Source organism: Onychostoma macrolepis, chromosome 10 (assembly GCF_012432095.1).
Source record: "Onychostoma macrolepis isolate SWU-2019 chromosome 10, ASM1243209v1, whole genome shotgun sequence".
Lineage (NCBI taxonomy): Eukaryota > Metazoa > Chordata > Actinopteri > Cypriniformes > Cyprinidae > Onychostoma > Onychostoma macrolepis.
The window spans coordinates 22319384-22336667 of NC_081164.1; the positions used below are offsets into that span (position 1 = coordinate 22319384).

At 35.6% G+C, this 17284-nt stretch overlaps 3 protein-coding genes across 4 annotated transcripts in view; 2 read left to right on the top strand and 1 right to left on the bottom strand.

Annotated features, from left to right (window-relative positions):
* Window positions 1–2305, top strand: part of zfyve16 (zinc finger, FYVE domain containing 16) — a 30567-nt gene extending 28262 nt beyond the window's left edge. The window contains 1 exon segment of the mRNA XM_058789307.1: window positions 140–2305. Coding sequence (XP_058645290.1) covers window positions 140–298 — 159 coding nt within the window. The 3' untranslated portion in view covers window positions 299–2305.
* A 253-nt stretch (window positions 2306–2558) lies between these two features.
* ankrd34ba (ankyrin repeat domain 34Ba) lies at window positions 2559–13735 on the bottom strand. Of its 2 annotated transcripts, XM_058789319.1 has the most exons (4): window positions 13662–13735; window positions 12136–12252; window positions 6966–7097; window positions 2559–4823 (listed from the first exon to the last, which is right to left on the bottom strand). In XM_058789319.1, the coding sequence occupies exon 4, from the start codon at window positions 4760–4762 to the stop codon at window positions 3122–3124; it is 1641 nt and encodes a 546-aa protein (XP_058645302.1). In that variant the 5' UTR covers window positions 4763–4823; window positions 6966–7097; window positions 12136–12252; window positions 13662–13735; the 3' UTR covers window positions 2559–3121. The 2 variants fall into 2 exon arrangements, with proteins under 2 accessions (XP_058645302.1, XP_058645300.1); XM_058789317.1 differs by having other exon boundaries at window positions 2559–7097.
* A 1107-nt stretch (window positions 13736–14842) lies between these two features.
* The window catches only part of rasgrf2a (Ras protein-specific guanine nucleotide-releasing factor 2a), a 41858-nt gene continuing 39416 nt past the window's right edge, over window positions 14843–17284 (top strand). The window contains 1 exon segment of the mRNA XM_058790344.1: window positions 14843–15712. Coding sequence (XP_058646327.1) covers window positions 15434–15712 — 279 coding nt within the window. The 5' untranslated portion in view covers window positions 14843–15433.

Sequence of the window (17284 nt, forward strand, 5' to 3'; positions counted from 1 at the left end):
ACCAAGGGTGCCGATATTTTTGGCCATGACTGTATGTACATAAAATGCTAATTTACAACATTAAACCTGGAGCCTTTTTTAATCACATTTAAAATCACAATCACAATATTTAGCAGAATAACTCGTTGTATTTTTATAGGTTGAGTATCAGGCTGGCTCTGGTGGCCGCCTCCTGCCTCAGAAGTATATGAACGATCTGGACGGGGCTCTAATTCCCGTTATCCACGGAGGAAGCTCCTGCGTCCCCCATCAGGCCATGGACATGGAGTTTTTCTTCTACATCTCACTGAGCATTTGAACACTGGTGACTTGCAAACTTTCCATCCACAGGCAGCCAGTCAGACCTTCACGATCGGTACCAATGAATCACAAATGCAGAGAGACAGACTCCGTTTCTGATCTCTGACAAGGTATGGAGAGTTTGATGCATTTTAGAGGAAAAGCACTTCACTGAAGTGGCACTATATTAGCGATCCTTTAGAATAAATCACAGGTCTTGAATCAGCAACAAAAATAAAAACGTGAGAACTTTGCTGAACTTTGCTGAACTTTGCTTCTTCAGTCGTGTTTCCAGGGTCTGATCGTTGGATGCTGATCGATGAATGTTAGTTTGAACGCGAACAGAATTGTTTATGTATGACTATGATGTCAGATATACTGGTAATTATAATCGTTACTTGATTGCACACATGGCAACTGAGCATATGAAGTGCTGTTTCTTTATGTCTGTTTTTTTCTGAGCTGGAATCTGCAATCTGTTTTTTCCCATCCTTCATAATTTACTGTTACCATATGAAGTAGCTTCATGTGGACTTAAGAATCCATATGAACGTTTTTATGTACTGATTATTGTACTTTTTTAAGTACTGCGTCGTATGATTAGTCATTATTCTCAATCTGTAAAATGCACAGAGGGTAAAATAAGCCTCGGTTTGATTGTTTAAAACATATAGATGAAATCATCTGCTAATTTGATTAAGCTTTTATTAAGCTTAAATACTATTTTTGGAACAGACAGTTCATGTGTTGATTAAAGGTGATATTTTTGATAGGGCATTGAAATTACAAATTATGACACATTCTGCAATTATAACCCCCAAAAAGCTAATGAAATGCTTGTGAAAACATTTTCAAACCACATATTATATTTACCAGAAAGGTTCAGAGTAAAGGACAATAGGACGATCTCTATGAAAAAATTTGCTTTAACATTTATATAATTATTTTCACACTACTGCATTAATTAAACAAAAGGTCATTTATTGAGATCTTTAAATGGCTTTATTTTACTATTAGTTCATTTTACTGTACAAACTGAAAAACAGCCCCATCTGTTAACACTACAAATGTGGTGTTGGTGTAACCAGCCAGGAATTTAAGAGTCCTTAGAGCTTTGAATGTTGGCCTGAAAAAATATCAACACATCTGAACACTTTCCATGTTTTTTAATTTTTAAAAATTGGTCATCCCACCATGATGCAAGTTAACATGGCTGCCAAATGTCCTCAATATACTCCACACATTAAAATATCTGTAACTGTTTTCAAGAATTATGAAAACTCTTTCCTTATGAAATATGCTGGATGGTGATTCTGAATTAAGTAGCCATTTTATAAATGCAATAACCTTGAGTTCTTTCACTGGACTGTGATCCTACAATTTTACATTCAGCTTCAAATGTACCTTGAACCTGCAAAGCAAAGCTTTTTTCCCCTCAAATGAATTCTGATTATGTTTAAGCCAAGTTTATGAAATCATTACTTTTTAAATGCTGCAGCTTAACAAAAACCTAAATTCATTAATTTGCAAAATGCACTTTTACTATGGTTGGTGAAAGGAAATACAGGACGAGTGATTGTTTCTTATTTTTTATTCAGTTTTTCTTCATGGTGATAAAACACAACATAAACAGTGATGAAGCAGTTTATTTGATATATTGACTGGAATATTTAAATAATCTGAAGGCTTCTATAATTCTGCCACAAACCAAATACAAATATTCTTAAAATACACATGATTGTTGTGGAAGGATTGAGATTAAATGTCTGTGAAATGAGTTGAGCATTTTATAGACATCTCAGATCCTTATTTGGGCTTTGTGGAATATTTTGGGAGTTAAATTATTTTCTCACCGTTACTGATTAATTAAATCATCACAATTAAAGTATTTTTTATGCTTTACAAAAAGCTGTTAAGATGTACCAGTTTGCATAATGTATATCTATTTATTCATGAAAACCAGATTTATTTGATGAATTATCTGGTATGGGACCTAAGGATGTTCTTCAAAACAACATTCATTTCTAATATGTATCTCATGTAGAATAAAATTTTGATAAATATACAAATTTATTGTCTCATGCTCATTTATGACATGTTTCTAACAGCCTTTTTGTTTTGCCATTTAGATGAAGTGAGATATTCTAAATGGGTGAGGGATTTGTTGCAAATTTACTGCTCACATTAGAGTTCTGTTGTAATTGTTTTATTTTATTTTTTTAAACATTGTGAACGTCAAACACAGCACACAAGCAAAGGTTTGTTCCGTACACAATGACTCAAATGTATTATGAATGAAATTGTATGTTGGCTAGCTGAATTTCTTTTGAGTTGAATTGTATTTTGAATTTACAGGTCATTTGAATGTTTTTGCATCCTGTTTTCTTAGCTATTGAAGCTCTAGCCACATTTTATAACCAATTGTTCCCGTTAAGTCGTCTTTGACTGTAAAGGTGCGGTCACATTTGTGAAATTTCACAGGCAAATAAAAGGTCCATTGTCAATAGTATAGAGATGTATGAAGCACTGCTTAACACAGAAATCATTTCAAACCAAGCAGATTTGCTGTACGTAACCAACTTGAATGTGCAAAATCTGGGCAGGGAAATCTTCCGCCCTCACGTGAAGCTCACACGCCAATTCCTATTGGAATGACTGGATTTTGTTCATGAAATTTCACAGAGCACAGTAGTAAATGTGACCTCACCTTAAGGATGCATGGTTAAATTATTTTGTTTTTGATAAGACTGAAAAGTATAGATGGTATTTGTTCAGTTTCAGGGACCAGCAATCATTTGGTGTCAGTGCAACCTTTGTTACTTTTTATAACAGTGGCAACCATTCAGTGTCCAAAAATTTCTGTGAAGTCACCATGTCGCTTGAGCTGCTCAGTTTGCATGGAGTGTCTTCTCATCAGCATCCTCCTGGTCTTGAGATCCTTTGGAAAACCCGCAGGAGCCGAGGGAATGCAGGGCTTAGTCCCTGCTGCTACGCCACAAACTGCTTTGTTGCTGGAACTGATGCTGCTTGTGTTGCCACTTCCGGTGATATTTGGGATTGGTGAATGCTGGTTCAGTGGAGGGAGGAAACCAGCTCGAGGATTGGAGATGGGATCCAAAAGCACCCCGGAGCCTCGTCGCTCATAGCTGATGGGATTCCTCCTGTGCAAGTGCGCCAACGAAGCATTCTCAAGAGACTCCCTAGAGCCCACCAAAGTAGCAGAACGCGAGTTAGCAAGTTTTCTCTTCTCTAACTGTCCTTTACGGTCTTCTGGAGAGTTGGCAAGGCTCACTGATAGTTGGGAATCGGAGCTGTAGTGGTCCATTCCTAATTTCCTTCTCTGGATGATGTTACGGAGACTGGACACGGCCAAATTTGGCAGGGATTTGTCCGGATACTTCTCAGCTGGTAAAGCTTCCGCACTGCTTTTGCAGTGAAGATTGGGATGGGATAAAGAGTGCAGGGATGATAAGCTATCAAAGGACATGTTTCGGCACAGTGCTCCTTCCGGTCTCAAACCTTCACCTTTGCTTCCTTGCCTTAGAGTTTGACTCAAAGAGTTGGCTTCTTTCAAATCAACACTGCAATGCCGCAAGAGTGGCGCGTTATCAAAAGCCAATCTGTTCGTTCTGAAAGTCATTTCTTCTTCGGGCGTGATGTCCGGGAGTTCCTCTGTAGCCGAGGTGCTTTTGGCATGCTGTTGGGCCAAGAAAGACTGTGGGATCTTCAGCCAAGGCTCGGAGTGTAATCTTTGGAGATTGTGGATTTTGCTCAACCGACTGTTTACCAGGGTAACCTGGTGGGATGGAGAAGTTGGCTGGGAATTGGTCATACTTTGGATGTCCTTGAAAGAAAACATGTGCTCTGTAGGACTAGTAGAAAGAGTCCCCTGTGGAGATGTACTGAGGAGAATATCAGATGGAGAAGTACAGGGAACAATTGTGGAACTCCATTGTTCCACCATTGCAAGCGGAGGAATAGGTAGGTACTGTTTTGCCGTTTGCCTTCCGCATGCAAGTTTGTCAGGGGTGATGATGATGACTTCTTTTCCTCTGGCTTTGCAGGCATCCATCAAGATTTTAAGAGTTTCTTCATCGCTGGCATTGATGGCGTATATCAGAGCTGAAGAACCGGTGTGGTCCTCAAGACACGGATCCGCCCCGCTACCCAAGAGCAGCGCCACCACCTCAAGACCGGCTTGCTCCAAACAGGCGTGCATTAGAGCCGTCTTCCCACTCTTGTCTTGGATGTTCGGATCAGCGCCGCTTTCAAGCAGGTACCCAACCATCTTCGCCTTCGAGACACTTTGGTGGTCCATATGCCTGCTCCTGCAGGCGACCATCAAGGGTGTTTCACCGCACTCATTACTCTCATTAATATAAGCACCTCCTTCCAGAAGAAGCCGTGTGAGACGGAGACGACTTAGATAGACGGCCTTAAGCAAGGAGTTGCCATCAGTGTTGACAACTTGTGGACCTTCCATCTTCACCTCTCTCACTGAGACTCACACCTGACGGGGATCACGTATGCTGCCATGACAAAGCCTGTGAAGAGGGGAATAAGGTTAGGTATTTGTCGCAAGGGATGTATGGAAGACGGTTCAGCTCTTCTTATTACAAATTACACAGTGGAAGTTTCAAGTAGCTTTGAATGATCCTATTGTGTTTGGCTTGTTATTAGATGCTTGATTAGTTGCACACAAATGCTGCAAGATGATCAAACGGAGCCAAATGCACTTTCTCTCTTTCTGTTTTTCTTTATCCAGTCCTGCTCAGCAACAAGCTCCTTTTTTGTAGAATTACAGCTCTCCCTCTCAAGCTATTTTTTTTGAAAAGCTAAATTCAATAAACCGAAGCAGAGACCTTGGCTTTATTGTTTGCCATTACTGCCAGACAACATTCTTCGCGCTGCCTGTCCTTTTCAGCATGAGCGCAAAGCTTGGCCTTCCTCACGCTTTCTTTAGGAACAGCGTCTTTCTAAAGGCCATTGTGTTTGCTGTCCTTGGTGTTACTTTCTCAGAGCGCTGATACACGCCTGCAGAACATCATGCCTCTGATTGGGGTTTATAAAGTGCTCTTGAATAGCTTTTAAGTCAACTGGAGAGACAGTAGGCGCTTATGTAAAGAAGGTATGGATACTGTATTCTGTTAGCTTCATCCTACATCTAAGCGATGCATTATAAAGAATTCTCCTTGTATTTATTATAAATTACTTTTGCCAAAGTATTTGTAATATGTTTGGTTTTGCAAACTATTCTTATTTTTGTCTCTCAGAATCTGGCCTTGTGAATTAAAGACAAACATTTTGAAAACAATCACTTCCAGACACCAACTTCCATGCTTCTCGACTGCAAATGATATATTTTCATATGTATTTTTTAAATTTGCATGTCAATTTCAACATGAAACTCGTTTTAAATGCACATTCGGACATTCTTGGTGTTATTGTTTACAGTTCTAAATGGTGTAGAAACAATTTTCAATTAGAAACTGCAATTTCACAAATATTTGCAAAGAAATGGCAAGTAACATTGAATTAAACATGAATTATCGTAGTATTTTCTTGTAAAACTTGCTCCAATCTTTATTTACAACCTCAAAAAAACAAAATTTGCTGGGTATTTCAAAGATAATTTCTATATTTGACACAATTTCACCAATGCCATATGAAATCAAAACTGACCCATTTTGCACTAGAAAAAAAATTGCTGATAAATTTCACAATCGATTACAAAGAAATAGCAATGAAATGTGAAATTTTGAAGTAGAAAAACTGAAGTAGTGTTTTCTTGGAAAACATTCCTGGTGTTTTTGTGTACAGTTAATTAGTACAGTTATTTCAGAGATGATTTCTGTAGTTTCTGCGATCTCTCACCAAAATGCATTGCTTTACTTTGCTTCTCAAATGACTGTCCTTTTCAGCTGATGCTCGTCTTGTGCTCCTTACTCGTCAAATATTGAGTTTCCCTCAGAAATGTCAGGTTACAGAAGCAAAATGCTTGCAAATGTCATTTCATCTGGACTTTAATCACATTGCATGCTGCAGATGTTGAAATCAAAGCCACAGTGAAACAACATCAGTGCTGACTGTCCAAGTACCAATTGCATTTCCAAGTTGTCATGAGCAGCTCGCACACTGTTACCATGGAGGAACTGACGATTGCTTTTGAGTAGCTGAGACTTCTACCCTGTCAGCGATGTTCTGCTGAGCTGCCCAACTCTACTGGGAGCAGGCAGAGAAGCTCCCCACTTATGCACTTAAAGTCCTGTCCAGCTGTTTTGCACAAACAAATCAGAAAATGACTCCATGCCATTTGCTTCAATTCTTCAAGCTTTTGTAATGTACATGGAAAGATGATGTACGAAACAGCATATTCAGTATGCACTTGAGATTTTGAAGAGGTCGCAAAGTGTTTCTATTCTAAACAAGGTACTGTGGTTCAAAGCGCTCTCTGCTCTGTGCCAACTTAACCAGTGAAGCACAAGAAAATAAATCTAACAACGCTTTAAGCAAACCTCATTTAGTCAACTTGGTGACATGGGAATATGTTCTGTCTTCAGATTGCATATGGTAAAAATGAGGTATAATTATCATAAGCTGCTCTTTTAATGTCAAATACTACAGACTTTCAGTGTTAATGCAGAGGTAAATGGATAAAGAAGAGAAAAAATACATTTTGTTCTTACCGTGTAATCAGAAATTTAGACCGATCCGGATGGAGGCTGAAGTCGGTGATGTTTTGCTGGTGTCACAGCTGTCTGTCTGTAGTGTAAATGTGTTTGACTGTGCTTGCATTGCAGGCATGACGTTGATCAGATCTAAGCGACAATGAGAGGTGCATTATTCACATGTTGAGAGAGAAACAGGCAGGGTGGGAGAGAGAGAGAGAGAGAGAGAGAGTGTGTGTGTGTGAGAGAGAGAAGCAGGAAAACATCAAGACTCAAAATAACCCCGATTCTCAGGAACTTCAGATACACATTTGGACCCTTTCAGAGTTTCAGAGAATTGATTTAGAAACAATTTAATCTCAAGCAATTTGTGGGGCTGCAGAGGCAATTCTTTCAATATTTTCTGTCTAAGGAAGGCCCTACCACAAGAGGGAATTTTCATGAAAACATGTCCAGAGACTCTTATTTTTATTTTTATTTTTTATTATTATTACTTGTATTAGTTTTTATTTATTTTTGTTTGTATGTATGTGTGTGTGTGTGAGATAGATATATGTATATATATATATGTATATGTATATATGTGTGTGTGTATACATATACACATTTATACATGTATTTGTTTACATATTACTATATATATATTCACTGTTACTATATATGGATATATAGATACATGTGATACACATGTAATTTTAATTTTGTGTGCGTGTATGTGCACAAAATTAAAAATTAAATATATTTTTTTATATATATATATATATTTACATTTTATGGCAAATAAGCACAATTATTTACCAAATTCTCATTACTGTAATGACTTTGTTTTACTGTGTGTGCAACTTGGATAGATGGATGGATGGATTGATTGATAGATTGATTGATTCACTGTAGCGATCTTGAGTTTCACAGGGACACTGCACCATTAAACTTTACTTCCGGATGCCTTCATCTGTGGTTTGTTCAGTATTTGTTGCATGTGTTATGTCTCAGAACTCAAGGACATGCAGATGGCAGCACTTTAAAATGCTTTTCATTGGACTGTGTATTTGTTGGACATTATCTCGATGGAACTCTCAACTTCTCGTATACATGGATCTAATGTGAAAACTGTAAATTCATGGCATTCAGCTTTTAATGTTGTCATCTTTTCTAAAATCTTTTATTGTTATTAATTTATCTATTAATATAATTATTATTTAATTTTTTTTATTATTATTTTTTTAAGTCTACCAGGGGGTGGGATGAGTTGGGGTGGGTTCTAAATTTGTACAGCTGCTTTGTTTTATACTACTGTTCCCAGAAGAAAATTCAATAAACAGTTGTTAACAAAAAATAAAATGCTTTTCATTGCTTGTATCAAACAAGAAGCGACTCCTGAAGAAAAGCACCTTGTTTAGGGACAGCTGTATTTCCTGTCTTTTTTCATCATACCTTTGAAATAATGGTGTTTATGTGGTGTGGTGGGTCTGAAATAGTAGCTGTTTACATATGTGAAAGAACTGTCGTCAGGTTGATTGGAAGGTGAGATGGCGTAGTTTCAGTCCACTTGAGCAATGCCATCTCCATGGCAACCAGTGAAATAAAGAAACACTGCGTATGAGTCTTGCACAGGTTGGACTAAACTCACGGTGAACTTCCAGATTACGGATCTCACAGAGCGAGTGCATCTGATCACACAGCTAATTACTGCAGTGACTAACTCAGCATTTTACCACCATGCAATAATGCATAAATGGGGAAAAAAAGGATAATAAATGAGTTGTTTAGCGTGATTGGTTTTGGTTGCGATGATATTAGGTGTTCTGGTGTCTAGAGTTATGTAATGTAGAAATATTTTAAAGCTAGAATTGAAATGTCACACATGTAAAAGCTGGAACTACATGGTCAGACGAGTCATATTTAAGGACTAAGAAATAACTGTGCATATGTCATTTATTAGTCTAATGAATGTCTCTAATATATAAACCAAACCTATGACTGGTTGCTGTTTCAGGCCTTCCATGCTGCAGCATGTTAATTACAGTGATTTTATTAGTTCATTACTCATTTATCAGAAAAGTTTTGATTGATAGATTGAAGTGTTTGAAATGGAATACTAGAAAGTATGTTTTATTTAATTGTTTATAATTATATTTTATTTTTGTTTTATTTTATTATTTTGTTTATTTTTTGCTGTTTTATTTTTTTCCTTTTTTAATTTTTTAATTTTACTATTTTAATTTTTTTGTTTCATTTTAGTTCATATTCAATTCAGTTTTATTTAATTTGATTTTTTTTTACTGTATTGTTCATTTTATTTTTATTCAATGTTATTTGTTTTATTCTATTTTATTCAACTTTTTCATTTTATTTTAGTTTCTTATTTATTTATCATTATTTCATTATTATTTTATTTGTTACTTTTATATTTCTTTAATTTATTTTATTTCATATTCAATTCTATTTTATTGTATTGTTTCATTTCATTTTTTTCTGTATTTTATTGATATTTAACTGTTTTCTATTTTATTTGTTTAATGTTATTATTATCATTTTATTCTATTCTATCTTTCAGCGTTTTCATTTATTTCATTCTGTTTTTTATTTCCATTTAATTTTTTTTATTTTATTGCACACACGGAGCTGTTTCATTGCACACGTGTCTGCTGTTAATAGAAACCATGAACCTGCTTCACAGTGGACAGTCTAATTGTTTAGCCATCGTCATGGCAACTATTCAAGAACATCAGGTGCAACTTTTCCCCAGTAAACTGAGTGACATTAATGATGCTTTTCCTCTATTAGCAGTCAGCAGCGTTCGCTCAGTTTGATTTTCATTTAATTTCAGTAGAAAAACATGTGAAATCTATATTCAGATCAAGAAAGCATGAATGCTGTTTTCCTGTGCAAAACCTGCTGACACAATACTAGTGTTGTGGGTGGTTGCATAGGTTTAGCTATGCAGTTACAAGGGGCGTTTAGTACCTTGCTACGCTGTTGATAAGGTCTGAATGGTTGACAAAATGTTGCTAAGTAGTTGATTAGGATGTCAAAAGACCCCAGTCATGATTTTCAGATTATTTATGATCTGAAGTTTCAATACTAAGTATGAGCAATAGGCTGCTAGTGATGCTCGGTTTCTCAAACACCACTAAAAATGACCTATTCATTCTGGACGTGCCACAAGATGGCACTCTATCAGCAGTTTTAACAGCTTCATTTGTATAATGATTTAATTCATTTGAATATCATATTAATATCATAAAATCATGATAGGAACCCAGCTGCAGACAGAATCTGTGTTGCAACAGAAATAGTTCTCTAGTAACACCACTTAAAAAACAGCACAGCTAAATGTATTTGTTCTGTTAATTTAATGTTTTGCTAATCTGACACTGAAGTTTTAGTTTGTTCTTGCACACAAAGATGATGTTTGATCCCAGTATCTGAACATCTGACCTGGAAATGCCCTTTCCAAATCCATAAATCATGGAAATTCATTCCATTTGCGTTTGTTTTGAAACAACATCTACAAACAGATTGCCACACTATCCCCTTTTTTGAGATTTATGAGTATGCTGCTATTTTTGGGATTGACAGACAAACCAGTAATCCCCCATAATCCCACAGGGTTGCCCTTGCTGAAGCGTTCCCTGAACGACAGACTTCCACATATTTTGAAAATAATGTTCATTTTTAAATGAGTTATGCATATGTAAGTTTTCCTCTTTCTGATATTTTTAGATGAATAATTAAATAAAAAATAAATAAAATACATGTGTATTTTTATGTATTTTATAAATAGCCTTATTAAATGTATCTTTTTAATCCAATGTATTTTTTGTTTCTGTTCCATTTGATATTTACACATCTACAAGCAACCAATACTACTGCATTATATTTACATGCAGTGTAATGTATGTTGGGGGGGGGGGGTCTGTTTAGTTTTTATTTAGATTTTTATGCAGTATATTTATATATAACATTGTATAAAAACACTGATGTTTTAAATATGACTTTTAATCTTTTTAATATGATAACATATTTATTAAAACTAAAAAAACACTACTGTTTTAAATATGATTTTTAATATTTTTAATGTAATGTAAATATCCAGAGTGTTTTGCATTGCGTAAATACTAAAAAAAATATTTTTGTAATAATAATAAAATAATCTCTAATAAATAATAAATAGAGATGCTTAATATATTTATTTATTTTAGTCAATTTTTTATTTATTTTTTAATGTTGATTATTTTTCTAATCCAAAATTTTTCCCTTTTCCTCAGAGAAAACCCTTGAGCTATTGGTAAAGGATGTCAAATCATGAGTTTGAGGACCTCATCTGACCCGATGCAAAGCTGGACACAATCAAGAATCATGTCCTAGTTCTGCTTTAGACCTTAGGTGAAGCTGAATTTACCACATTATCTTTGTTTTGCCTTTCACGAGGCTTTCTGTGGCATTTCGACTCGCAAGCTCAAATTTTGAGCTGTTTTACGCATGCTCGTATATTTCAAGATTAATGAGTTTTGGCTGCAAGGATATTCAATATTAGCTGCAAATATTATAGTGCATGTTCCCAAAGAAGTCTGAAAGCACGCTGGGTAAGCTCTTAATATGGTTTCCTGCAGAGGTTGTGTTGAAGTGGGCGTCTGGTATCGTGGGCTCTTCCTCTATAAGACACAAGTTCATCTCTTTGTAGGAGTGAAGTCAGCTTTACAGCCAGAAGCGGGAGATGAAATTAGAAGCGGTGTGAGTTTCCTCAAGCTTTATGCTGGTCTGAAAACAGGTTTAATATGTGTTTCTAATCACAGACATCACATGAAACATTGGCTCTATTCCCGAACCCAGAGATTCCTAGATAGGTGGGGTTTTATGGCATTGTGACGTGATTCTAGGCAGCATCAATGCATCCTTTACAGTGAAGGCAATCCCAGAATGCATCACAACACGCTCAGAGTTTAGATTATTTATGCATGACACATGCACCACATGCCAACATACATAATCTCATTATTATATATAAATGTATGAATTTGGTGCTATGATCATTTCAAGTGTGTCAGTGCAGTAAAAGCATTGTTTTTACTGGTGATTTCATACAATCAACACTAGGGGGCATAACTCTCTATATTTATGCAGCTCAGACTGTCTCTAACTTTTAAGTTTAAACAGATCTTGTTAAAATAATCAACAAACTTACCTTTTAAGAGAAAACAAGGTGGGTTGTTCTCGCAAATTCACTCCAACTGTTCAAATTTGTTAAGCCTTGCATTTGAAGTTCTTTTGGACCAGCTAGTTTGGCTGATGGACTTGCACACTAAAATACAATACAAAAATGAGAGAAAATGCTAATTTGAGTGAATAAAGAATGACAGTATTTAAATATTTTAAGTAAACACAGAGACTCAAATGAATTAGTGAATCGTTTTTGAACAAACAAACCGATTCAGGAAATTGAACCCGGGCTTCGAACGCTACTTGAGAGATATTGTAAATTATTGTTGCTGTTTTTGTTGTTATTGTGGAAAGTGTGTAAAACACAAAACCCAACAATCAGTGGTGCAGTATTTTGTTGTGCTACAAGGGTGGAAAAGTGTTTTTTTTTTTGTTTTTTTAACATGAATTTCTGGTGGACATTTAGAAAAAAAAAGTGTGATTGATAAAATTATAAAACGTGCAAAAAAAAAAAAGTGTATTGTTTACATCAGCTGATGAAGAAAACACTACAGCAGTATATTTTGTGGCGCTAGTCATTGAAAAAATACAGCTATTTTTAAAAGTAATACAAGTTACAATTACGTTAGTGCGTAAGACAAGATAGCGATTTAACTTTTCTACATAAAATTAAACTATTTCTTTTTAACTCTGCATCTACAAAATTATGAATAAAGAAAGAATGTGCATCATTGTGTTTTTGCTTTTTTCTGTTTTTATTCAATGTATGAAGGTGATGTAAACTGAATCAATTTGGGGTGATATCAAGCAAATTGGGCCACTTTTTTGTTAATCGCTTGGAACACTGACAAAAAAACACATGTATGACATTTAACTGTGTTCTTATGATTAATAAGGACTGTTTTTAATATTTTTGTGTTGAATTGATGTAATATAATAAAATTGTTCAGGCCCTACAGGTTTTGAAACATTAGCTGCCCCACATTTTTTGAGATGGCAGTGTTCAGGTAAAATGGGCCGGCTGATCAGCAAAAATGGGCCAGTCAAACTGCAAAGTGAAATAGAGACATTTCTGATAAAACACATTTAATTGTTTAATTTTATAATGTAACAGAACACTGCATTTAAATTGCATTTAAATTACATTAGAACATCCATTTGAATTGCATTAAAACATTAATTTCAAACAATTTAATAAATAAAACATACATTTCATGAACAAAATGTAACAATAACAATTAGTGTTATGGCAACAGTTTAAAGGTTAACAGCCAATGACTGCAAAGAATTTCAAACAGATGAGGTATAAGACACTCAAACCTTTCAATGAATTTCATCAATAAAAATGAAAAATGTAACAAAAACCTGAACATTTGGTGTGTGTGTGTGTGCACATGTTCGCGTTCAAGATTGATGTGAAGGTTTTTCAAAAACAGTCTTGGCAGATAAAGCCATCGTCATCAAAAATGAAACCAGGCACTACAGTGATCACAGCACACCCAGTCCTGAGTGGCCTTTGGGTCACTGGGGTCGCCGTAGAAACCTTCTTACCTTGCTTTTTTCTCCTTGGTTGCTTTCTCTTCTGTTGCTTTTTTGTCTTTCTGTTTATGCAATCAAGGTGTTCCTGATTCGTGAGAAGGTAAGGAGGAGGCTTGGCTCTTTTTCTCATGGGCCTCTCTCGTTTTGGTAATAAAATCAAGTCACTGAATGTGACTGATCTTACAACAGACTGAGAGAAAAGAAGATAATAAACAGAAATATGATATATAACAAAAATAAGATGTTAATGTTCCTTTCTGACCCTTGTCTTTCCTTTCTGATCCTTTCTGTTTTTCATGCTGTCTGTAATAAAATGTGAAAAAGGTATATCACAAATGCTAAAATACAATATATAATAATATAAATAATTTTTAAAAGGAAAAACCACCAGAATTTCTACTTAAACTCGACTCAGAAGGTGGCCCATTTTAACTGAAATAAATGGCTCATTTTATCTCAACACATTCAGGTAAATTGGGCCAGTAACTAAAAATGATTTTTCTTTATAAAAATCTGGATTATTTAACAAAATCTCAGAGAGGCCATCAAGACATGGGTTATGAATCATTATTTCTAAATGTGCATAATGTTTTTTATTGATTTATCATCCTTATTATTGAGAAGTAATATTGGATATGTCAGGCCACTCACCTTGCCTTTTTCTGGTGTGGCCTCAGAATGAAGCATTGCCCCTCCCTTGTTAGCAACCTCAGACCAATAAATTCATTTGCTAAATGTCAAGTACTGTTATGGCAACAGTTTGAAATTCTTTGCAGTCATTGGGTGTTAACTTTTAAAGAGATAAGACACTTCAACCTTAAATGGCCCATTTTACCTGATGGCCCAATTTGCCTGATATCACCTATATGTAGCTTATATAGGACTATATAGTTTTATTGTACATGAAAAAAAAAATGTTTTATTCATTTGAACATTGCATCCGACATGTTTTCTCACTGACACGCCCCCAACTCGGAAACTCGGTACTTCAAAAATAATAATAATATATATATATATATATATTTATTTTATTTATTTTTTTCCCTCACTCGTAATAGCGACTTTGTGGTGGCGTTCAAGTGCGTTCAACTCGTAAATACGATCTATACGACATGTCATGAACGCACCAGTAGTAGTAGTAGTGTGCAAAATGTGTATTATTTACCTCAGCTGGCAACAGCGGTGTAGTATTTTGTCGCGCTACAACGCTTCTCATTGAAAACAGTTCGTTGGAAAAACCTACACTTTTTAAATGAATTTTAAAGAGCTAAATTCTGTCATGTTTCTGAAAATAGAGTTAGATTAACTCTAGCATCTGCAGCTCTCGGCAAAACTCATTTCAGGGAGGCGTAAGAGAGATACCAGAGTATTCTCTGTGGACAGTGATGTAAATAGAGAGCGTTGGGTAAACAGAGACTGAGGAGGTAAATAGTTCTGTCTCTTTAAGTTGGTGTCAAAGCCGATTAGCGCTGATCTCGGTCGTGATTCTGTTGTACCGTCTGTTCACTGGATCTATTTTTGTTTTACGTCGGTGCGCGCATTTTAGACATTTTTTTTAAATATATATGTATTTGTTGACTTTCTGAAGCGTATTTTTGCTTGCTTTGTTACCCGCGCACTCCTTTAGGACATCGCTGTGCGTAATTACGCGTCACTCGCGTCTGGAATCTCCTTTACGCACAGCATCAGCGCTTTCGGCTGGACTTTAGATCATCATCTCTGGCTGCTGTGTGTAAGGAGGAGGATGATGACAATGGGTTCAGTGTGACAGTCAGGGCTGTAAGATGCAGAAGAGCGTGCGTTATAATGAAGGGCACGCGCTCTATCTGTCCATAGTCGCGCGTAAAGAGGGAATCAAACGTGGGTTCTTGAGTAAAAAAGCAGCAGAAAACAACCGCTGGAACGAAAAGTACTTCGCGCTTTACCAGAATGTGCTGTTTTACTTTGAGAACGAGCAGAGCACCAGACCATCAGGGATTTATTTGCTGGAGGGATGCACCTGCGAGAGGATCCCGGCTCCCAAAGTGTCCACCGTTGGGAAAGAGAGTTCAGATAAACAGCAGGTATGATCTGACCTCAAATTCACTCCACGGTTCATCTGTGATCTAGTTACTCGCTGTTACGATCAAACCCATATTTCAGGTGTAAGCGTGTCAGTTTCGAGGAAGTTAGTTTCTACACAAACCACGTGTTTGTGTCTGTTTATGAGTGAGAGAGAGTGTGTGTGTGTGTGTGTCATATTGAACACAATACACTGGGGCTAGTTGTCACAGTTTTTACTCTACTGACAGTTTCTCAGTATAGGTTTGTTTTTATAAGTCAGCTTCTGTATAGACACAAAATGTATGGAATTAGTTTTTCGGACAAAATTAAACATTTTTTAAAATATTACAAAAATATTAGGCTACATGAGTTGCATTTTATTATAATTTCAGTTTGAAGCAGTGTTATTTTATTATCATTAAGACTATTCGATTTATATATTATATATATATAAATATATTGTTTCAAAGTTTTAGCATTGTCATTTTTATTAGTTACTGCTTTTTTAAAATTATGATAGTTTTTTTTATTTTATTTCAGTGTTAGTTTTTCTACTACATTTAGTGTAATATTTTTACTTTGATTTGGCAACTTGCAGAAATAAAATAACTTTATGCTTTTTATATTTTATTTTAAATGAACTTTTCTTGTATTCCAAGTAACATTTTTTATTGGTTTTAATTTTAGTGAAATATTATAAACCTAGTTTCAAGGACAGTTTATAAAATGTGTCCTAATTTACAAAACTAAACTAGATTTGTGAAACCAAACCTCTCTGCTCTCGTTCCTCTAAGAAATAGCCGTATGACAACTTCCTCATGTGACAACTAGCCCCTGTGTTTCCTATTGTGTTGTGTTAAGATGTTAAAACCAACAATAACAGCTCATATATTGCAATCAAACATGACCGCTTTTAAATGAGTGGATATAAGTGAGTAAATGTCTGTGCACTGATATTATGGTTTCAAAGTTTAAATGCAAGTTTTAGGTCTTCATCAGCAAAATGAATACAAATAAGTTACAAATTAAATGGAATTTTGAACAATTATTGTCAGTGTGCAGACATGAACATATTGTGAATGTAAATTTTTGTAGTTGTGCTCAGCTCTGAATTATTTAGTAGGTTCTTTAGAAACTAGTGGGTGCGTCTTTATTAGTCACAGACCTGTTTATCAAGCAAAATTATATTTTTGGCTATTTTGAAATTGAGCATCAGTCTCAAAATTTGCTTGGCTTTTTAACAGAAGTTTCTTTCTGCTTGTGTAAATATTGCATTTTTTGTGCATTTACTGTTATCAGGTTGTATTATATATTATATTATATGTATTATTGATTATTATAAGCTATTGGACAGCCGCCATGCTTTTAAAGTGCTCACAGAAAAGTCATGGAAATTCTTTGGTCTAGAGGTTTGGGAATCAATATTAAAAGCAAGTCTGCACATAAACGGACATGCACTGCAGCCACCGCTTGTGTTAAGCAGCATCTTGCAGATTATACACTCATCATCTGCATATGAAGCAGATATATTCTGATCCCCAGCCATTTACTGGGACCACACGAGACATGAAAGCCCCTCATCAGCATGACGG